At 47.1% G+C, this 8467-nt stretch overlaps 1 protein-coding gene across 1 annotated transcript; it reads left to right on the top strand.

Moving 5' to 3' along the window:
• Positions 1–51: 51 nt before the first annotated feature.
• Positions 52–8198, top strand: LOC131697643 (tripeptidyl-peptidase 1-like). The gene is made up of 13 exons (XM_058988080.1): positions 52–194; positions 990–1061; positions 1382–1521; positions 2372–2522; positions 2757–2878; positions 3249–3427; positions 3604–3802; positions 4199–4387; positions 4582–4654; positions 5282–5402; positions 5856–6014; positions 6870–7004; positions 7892–8198. The coding sequence occupies exons 1-13, from the start codon at positions 184–186 to the stop codon at positions 8027–8029; spliced, it is 1689 nt and encodes a 562-aa protein (XP_058844063.1). The 5' UTR covers positions 52–183; the 3' UTR covers positions 8030–8198.
• The last annotated feature ends 269 nt before the right edge of the window (positions 8199–8467 follow it).

Genomic DNA, 8467 nt, shown 5'->3' with positions numbered 1-8467 from the left:
TCTGATTGTGCGCAGAATGATCCCGTGAACGCACCCTCTGTGCCCGCATGCTTCCCTCTTGCGCACTGTCAGCTGATAACAGTCACCTGACAAGGAGCAGTGTTTACAAGACAGAAACAGACAAAAAGGCACGACAGGTTCAAGGATATTGTAAAGCAGTTCCCTGTTCACTCAGACGGCACCATGAGGAGTTTGTGAGTATCCGTCTTTCATTATTTACCAAGAAGAATATTTAGCATGATGTATTTTTCCATGTGTACTGTAGAGCTCATTTTAATAAGTACACTATTAATAATATACGCGCATTTAATCAGTATCCGCTTCGCGCAGGTGGCAGTGTCACTATACTTACAAAACAGCAATGCAAGAGGCATTCATTAAATCGAGGCATTTTATTAACGCCCGTTCGCGCGAATCCTGTGTAGTCTTTTAAATGAGCCTAGCATACGTTCTGCCTGTGTGATCGCCGGTAGTATTGTTGTTTGGTGTTATTAAGTGACTATACATTCAGTATTGTGTAGTCGTCAGACACAATGCAGTGCTTGTACTCGCTTCCTTGTTTGTTGAATGGTCAGCATTGCAATACAAGGACGCCCCGGGTTAGTTCTGAGTTTAAGCTGGATAACTATTTAGTTTTCATTATATTACGTACCGTTATATTATGTACCGAAGCGTAAATGATGGAGTTGCAGAGAAAGGTCTGGACTCGGTAAGTTGGCCATTGTGCACATTGCCTACATTCCCAATGCCAGATATCTTTGATTTGCATAACCGCCTATTGTTCTGTGGTGGCCTGTGATAATGAGCCAGCAGCTTTTCTGAAAAGGTTAAGGGGAACTCTTTTAAGAGTTGCACAGCTCCTAGACTCCAGCAATAATACAGTGTGTTGAAAAGCAGAGCTCCCCTCCCCCACACCTGCACCTTTCCCTGATGTGTTCAGATTGGAACCGGGTCTTACTGTGGTGTCTGTTTTATGTGTTCTTATAAAGGCTTGCAGCCCTGCTGTTTCTCTTCAGCTGCCCTGGCAGATGCACGTACCTGGAGTCTGACCAGAACACCTCGTGAGTAGATCATTTTGTATTATTAGTAGAGTGTGTCATTGCTTATCTTCCATTGCTTCCAGTGTGATTACATTCACTTTAACTCAATTACACACAAAGCCCTGGAATGGCTCAAACTGAATGGGGGTCTCCAGTTATTCCCTGGATTCTTGTTATGCCACATTTCCACCTGCTGCTTGGACTGATTTTTAAAAGTGATAACACGTTGTTTGCTTTTCTGTACAGACACCCTTTTACCCTTGTGTAGATGACCTGTCTCATCCCATCTGTGTGTGCAGTCTGCATTCAAACCTGCCTCTCGTAATCTCTCCCTGTATTAGCATCCCTGAGGGCTGGATCGATGCGGGGCGTGTGGCAGCCTCTGATCAGGTTCAGCTGACCTTCGCACTTAAACAGCGGAATGTGAGAGAGCTGAGAGAGCTGCTGGGCCGGGTGTCGGACCCGGATTCCCCTCAGTACGGTAAGTCGGCCGTGTGATCCGTTCAGTGTGATCTTGTTTGTATTTGTATTACTGAATTAATGAGCCACGCACAGCCTCTCCCTCTCTCTCATACAGCAGTGGCGTTTGTACAGAGAGCAGGATATTGCCAGCAGTTTTGGTTCCCTTCTGCAGCGCTAGTTGCAAGTTTGACTTTTTCCTCGGGGGTTTCACACTAATCACGCGGTGCGTCTCTTCACATGGATCAGTAATGCTGATCATGGCGCAAAGTATGCTAAAAGTGCTTTGTAAGGGAGTTGTTTGTTGGTTATATTTTAGTTTCAGATCCTCTAAGTATTTCACTCGTGTTGATTGGAGGTCGCACCCTGTTGAGTACAAGCTGTTACAGTGCATTGTTTTCATTGTACGCAGATGAGATTGCATCCAGTGCAATGAATATCCTCCTCCTTCAGCAACAAGCCAGCTGTGTCTGAAACTGCTATGCAAAACTTCCTGCATCTGAGTAATACCGTTCTCAATGAAATCTGCTTAAGCTGCCCTAAGTAGCTCTTAGCAGTGTTTTAATTCACACTGCAACACTTTTTAATTGAATTGGTCACTCCTTTTGTTTTAAATACTGTTTAGTTAAAGCATTGAAATGTGAAGTGCTTCAAACCGTGTTCCACGTATAGGAATCATATTTACCCTTCTGTAGGTGTTGAAGGAGCAGGTGCTGACCCGATAGACAAAAGGGAGCCGTCCTGGAACCAGATTCACAGATTAACACATTCTGTGCTTCAGCTGCACGTGTGTGTGGTGTTCCAGCTCCGTGATTCACTTCCCCAGTGCTCTTTGGGAGTGACTGCATGTGTTCTCTCACTCCTATCCCCAGGGAAGCACCTGTCCCTGGAGCAGCTCTCCTCCATGGTCCAGCCCTCGGAACTGACCCAGAAGGTGGTGTGGAGGTGGCTGGAGAGCCACGGGGTGCAGGATTGCCAGAGTGTGGAGACCCAGGACTTCTTGCAGTGTGCCATGCCAGCCCGGTAAGGAGAGGGGCTCCTGCACAAGACCTGCAGTCAGGCTGGTAGATAGGAGGGGGGTTAATCTTGACATTGTCTATTGATCGATTAATCACTCCTGTTTTGCTGTGATATGAAATTGTATTTAAAGCCAATTCAAGTAATACAAAGCATTAACATAATGCTATTTACTGCAAATGTTTCATAATGCCAGCTAATGTTTAGCTTACGTAGATTGTTTGTTTGCTTTGTCTCCAGTGTGGCGGAGAAGCTGCTGCCCGGCTGTGAGTTTAGCCGCTATGTGAACGGGCATCAGTCGCTGGTGAGGTCGCCAGTCCCGTATGGGCTGCCTGACGAGATGTCTGAACACCTGGACTTCGGTAACTAATCACACACCAGACAGGGACTCCCGAGGGAAGGAGGCAAACGCACAGGACCTTTAGTTATGCGTCTGGCCAAAAGTGTATTATATTTTTGTTTGTTTGACTTTGCAGCTGATCTGAATTATTTTTAACGTAACATCATAGCGTTTAAAATTTTAAAATCAATCCTGTGAGAGAAAAATGCTGATTACACCATTCTTTGATTCCACATGAACAGCATCCTGTGGAGCAAGCCCTTCTCTAGATAAATGGATTGTTGTGTAATTGCGTGTAAATCCATGCATTACCTGGCCTCTTTAAACAAGCCTGGTAATGCATATCTCCTGCGTGTCTGTGTACTGTATGAGCTTCCTCTGTCCGTTTACAGTGGGAGGAGTCCACAGATTCCCTGACTCGAAGGTGGCCCTGAGGCGTACTTGGGCCAATGGGAAGAAGCGGAAGGCGGAGTTTCACCTGGGGGTGTCGCCCTCCATCCTCAGGCAGCGCTACAACCTGACAGCCAGCGACGTGGGCTCCTCCCAGAACAACAGCCAGGCCGTAGCTCAGGTGGGTCGACCCGGCCGCAAGGACCTTAAACAGGTTCAATAATAATTGAGAACGCAGGTGGAACGAACGCCAGGACTGCTGTGGACTGGCATTCTGCACCCTTGTCATCAGACCAATCATCTAAAAGCCTGCGTCTGGGACTCGTATCTGAGCCTTTCCTCCTCTCCTCTCTGCAGTTCCTGGAGCAGTTCTTCCACCCTGCGGACCTGGCAGAGTTCATGAAGCTGTTCGGGAGAGGATTCAAGAACCTGCCCGAAGTGGAGAGGGTCGTCGGCAAGCAAGGGGGTGGGAAGGCAGGGCTCGAGGCGAGCCTGGACGTGGAGTACATCATGAGCACTGGAGCCAACATCCCCACCTGGGTCTTCACCAATCCAGGTAGGAGGGCTTCGCTGTGCAGCATCAGACTTGTGCCACTTCCAGTATAAAGAAGCCTCTTAAGTAACAGTCAGGCATTAAGAGTAATTCCACAAGTCTTCCGCTACTGCAAGCCTGCGTTGTTGGAGCAGATACCCTGTCCTTGTCCCAGACTCTGATCGCAGCCTCTTGTGCGCGTGTCCTTGTGCTGCTTTTTTTTTTTCAAATTCTGCGTCACTCTGTGGATTAAAAGCTTTATTCTTCTTGACTAAAAGAAGCAGTTGTCTCCGACAAGGCCTTTGACCAGGTGGATATAGTTCAGTACGTGTAGAACAGTGTGTCTCTTATTTCTTCTTGTCCTCCCCCAGCCCCTCGCTGCACCAGTTGTTTTTATATTGTCCTCTCTTGTGTTCCCAGGCAGACACGAGTCCCAGGAGCCGTTCCTGCAGTGGCTGCTGCTGCTCAGCAACATGTCTGCGGTGCCCTGGGTGCACACCATCAGCTACGGGGATGACGAGGACAGCCTGTCCCAGGCCTACATGCAGAGGATCAACGTGGAGTTCATGAAGGCCGGGGTGCGCGGGGTCACCCTGCTCTTCGCTTCAGGTACACCAGGACTCGTACACCAGCACTGACTCTCTGCTCTCCTCTTTCTTGCAGTTTTTACTTTCTCCCCCTTTCTGTTTTTTTCTTTCTTTAACCCTGCTTGTACACTCTGTGTGCTGTGTAGTAATCCCATGTCTCTCCCCTGTCAGGTGACAGTGGTGCTGTGTAGTAATCCCATGTCTCTCCCCTGTCAGGTGACAGTGGTGCCGGCTGCATGAAAGCCAGCAAAGGGGGTAACACTTTCAGACCCAGTTTTCCAGCCTCCAGGTAAAGCGATAGTCTGGTTGATTCATCTGGAACGGGGGGTTTCACAGGGGAAGTTTAAAATGTTTACCTTTTTCTGTTTTGGATTTTGAGCATTGTATAGATATTTAAGTAATTAGTAAAAAATGTATGTATAAAAACACACACTGCAGAAATTATCAATACAGGGCTATTAACAAGTCTGTAAAATAGGATGCATTGCTGCTGCAATGGCTCAGCTCCTTGCATCCCTCTATTTATATGCCATTCTATATTAAAGCTGCATGTTTACCGTTGATGGCCAAGACCTGGCGTTGTTTACATATGATTTTCTTTGCTGCAGAGATTAGAGCTCTCCTGGTCTGTAGTGTGACAGTTCTTGCGTTCTCCCAATGTAGCCCATGCAGTCTTTGTCAATCATTTTACTATCTGTGTTCTACTGTAACCCAGAGCATTGGATGTGTTAGTGCTACTGGTATTGGTGACCCTTTTTGTATGCACAGTTACTAAAAAGAAATGTGTAAACTAGGCATCGTTGTTCAGTCTGATCTCCTTAAGAAGAGAGGTTCCTGTGGGTGGTGTTCTTCCTGTCTTTTTGAATAGCTCTGTATACGTGGTTTAAAAATCGCTCCTTATGCCCTTCCTTTCCAGTCCCTATGTGACCACAGTGGGCGGGACATCCTTCAAGAACCCCTTCCAGGTCACTTACGAGGTGACGGACTACATCAGCGGCGGCGGGTTCAGCAACGTGTTTGAGATGCCCGACTACCAGGTGGGGAGGCGAGAGTAGGACAGCGGGGTTCCAGACTCTCACCAGGGTGAGAGTAGGACGGCAGGGTTCCAGACTCGCAACAGGGCGAGAGTAGGACAGCAGGGTTCCAGACTCACAACAGGATGATAGAAGGACAGCAGGGTTCCAGACTCACTCCAGGGTTCCAGACTCACACTGCACACACCTCTAGGTTTCAGAACTCCCCTGGAAATGACCAGCCCCCTGCTGAATCTGCTCTGAAAAGATTACTTTTACTATCACAGCTGGGGAAAATCAATCACATGAATGTAACGGTCCTGATAATTCAACGTTCTTGGTGTGTGTGTGTGTGTGTGTGTGTGTGTTTTTTCTATTTTGTTCACTTCATACAGTACGTTGATGCTGCTGTCCCTTCTCTTGTTGCCAGTGCAGGAGTTGTCCTAACCTAACTGGTGCTGTGCTCGTTTTTTGCAGGTAAATGCTGTGAACTCGTACCTCAAAGGAATGAAGGCTCTTCCTCCCAAGACCTACTTCAACACCAGCGGGCGAGCTTATCCGGACGTGGCAGCTTTGTCTGATAACTACTGGGTGGTCACCAACAGAATCCCCATCCCGTTTGTGTCTGGCACTTCGGTGAGCATCCTTGAAGATCTAAGACTAGACAGCCTTTCAGGAACCTTTCTTCTGGCAACTGTTGAATGCAACGTGCAGTGCAAACGTTTCACCAAGCTTCAAGTCAAAATTGGTGTGATTGGGTTCCCGAGCAGCGCACCCAGTAAAAGCGTTCCGCGTGTCGCCGGTTCAAGTCCAGGCTATTCCTTTGCCGACCGAAGACGGGAGCTCCTAGGGGGCTAGGTCGGCGAGGGTGTCCTCTGCTCACTGCGCACCAGCGACCCCTGTGGTCTGGCCGGGCGCCTGCAAAGCTTGCCTGTAAGCTGCCCAGGGTTGCGTTGTCCTCCGAAGCTGTAGCTCTGGGTGGCTGCATGGTGAGTCTGCAGTGTGTGAAGAAGTGGGTGGCTGACGGCACACACTTCGGAGGACAGCGTGTGTTCGTCTTCGCCCCTCCCGAGTCAGCGCAGGGGTGGTAGCGGTGAGCTGAGCCTAAAATAATTGGCGACCACTAAATTTATATATATATAAAAAAAAAATTGGTGTGATGTTGCTTGAACTGTTGTTCACAGGGAGGGGAAATGTACCATGCAACTAGTTTGAATTTACAAAGTTTATTTTATTTTTAAAAGCCAATGACCTACATTTCAACTCTTACTGACTTTCTATTCGAAACATTTACCATTCAATTTACAAAGTTTCTCTTGGTATTTTATAAATGTACCACTAGTGTTTTTTTAATTTTGGATGCACTAGTTTGCTTGGAAAAAAAACAATCCAGTATGTAGCTGTGTAGAGTTTAATGGGTTAAAGCGTCCAAGCCATGGCCTGGTTCGTTGGGACACCAGTGCAACACCTTGTTTTGTTTGTTGGTTTCAGGCCTCGACTCCTGTGTTCGGAGGGATCCTGTCCTTGATTAATGATCACCGTTTCCTCAAAGGTCTCCCGTCTCTGGGGTTTCTGAACCCGCGCCTCTACAAGCTGCAGGGGAGCGCCAGCAGTGCCCTCTTCGATGTAAGTGGAGTCAGGGGACTACTTTTAAATTCAGTGGAGAGAAATCTGGGGCTAAGGGATATGAATACAAAATTCCTTTGGCTGCCGTGCTGCTGCGGCTGGGGCTGGGTTTAGATGAGCCTGGAGGAGCTGCTGCAGTGTATTTAACAGCAAATAAAACCAGACCAGACCATGCTGCTGCGGATGCTGTCACTTCATACCAAACCAGATATGTAAAGTAACAGCAAAGCTGAGGTTTTTAATCAGAGAAGTCCAGCAGATTATGTATGTGACAGTAGTTTGTAATGCAATCTTGAACACTGATGGAGGCCTTAGATGAAACGCTTGTTTAGAATAGTTTCACTACAGTTGCATGTAAACAAAGTAGCTATGCATTCTGACTGATACATATCTTATTTTATTTATTTATTTTTTTTACTGTGTAAAATTGTCAAATAAAACATGCCACCAGGTGGCAGTAAAGAGTAGGAAAGAAGCCATGTTGTGCTGTTCCTGTGCTGCCCTCTCACTGAGGGGGTTGAAGGAGACAGCCCTGCATTCTGGGAGCTGGAATATCTTGCATGTTAGGAGCAGAGGGGGGTAAGAGTCGAATCCTGGCCACAGAACATTTCGTTCCTGTTGGTTTTGCAGAAAGCCTGGAAGTGATTCATGGAATCACATATATTAATATATTTATTAAGAATTCCATATGCTTTTACTGGCAATGCAAGTCAGACAGACAGACGTTTTAGGGTAACCCTGATAGACCCCGGCTTGCACTGAAGTGACACTAGTAGAACATTCTCTTATGAAGAAGGCCTCTGGTTAACAGGACCCTTTCTGTAACTGCATCAGGGATTTGAACTGGAGCAGGAGCACGGCCCCATTGTTCTGCGTTTTCCCTGCAGGTGACAGAAGGATGCCACCTGAGCTGCCTGGACGAGCAGGTCCAAGGACAGGGGTTCTGTGCCGCTCCATCCTGGGACCCAGTCACGGGCTGGGGGACCCCAAACTACCCCGACCTCCTGACTGCTCTCGGGGATTAAGAACGAGCTGCCCTGCAAATCAGGAGTCAACTGCAGAGTGTCGGGGGGGGGGCTGGAAACCCTGTTTGGAAAGAGAGAGCTTGCTGCTGCTTCTTAATAATAATAATAATAATAATAATAATAATAATAAAAAATGATTGATTTTTTTTTTAAATATATGTTGACCAGACTTTGGGGTGCATTTGATGTGTGTTTTTGTTTGGAAATCTCTTCAGTTAAAATCGTACCCGAGTTAAAACACAGAATTCACAGAAATGGTAGTGGTGTGGGGGGAGCAGTGATGAAGATGTGCTGAATAAATAACACTCCTTCAGAAGCAGCAGTACAAGGCAAAGGACCAGCTTCTCAAATGAAAAGTAAGAGGAAGACGTGGACAGGGTTTTCTGTGAGGACGGCTTTTTTGTTTTGTTTTGTTTTTTAAGCTTTGCTTGTTTTCTG

This window comes from Acipenser ruthenus, chromosome 15 (genome assembly GCF_902713425.1).
Source record: "Acipenser ruthenus chromosome 15, fAciRut3.2 maternal haplotype, whole genome shotgun sequence".
In the NCBI taxonomy this organism is placed as follows: Eukaryota; Metazoa; Chordata; class Actinopteri; order Acipenseriformes; family Acipenseridae; genus Acipenser; species Acipenser ruthenus.
The sequence above is the reverse complement of the archived record's forward strand: the minus strand, read 5'-3'. Positions and strand labels throughout refer to the sequence as shown.

Coding starts and splice junctions, on each gene's coding strand:
- LOC131697643 (XM_058988080.1), top strand. Junction 1,062..1,381: donor GAGTCTGACCAGAACACCTC/GTGAGTAGATCA, acceptor TCCCTGTATTAG/CATCCCTGAGGGCTGGATCG. Junction 6,015..6,869: donor CGTTTGTGTCTGGCACTTCG/GTGAGCATCCTT, acceptor TGTTGGTTTCAG/GCCTCGACTCCTGTGTTCGG.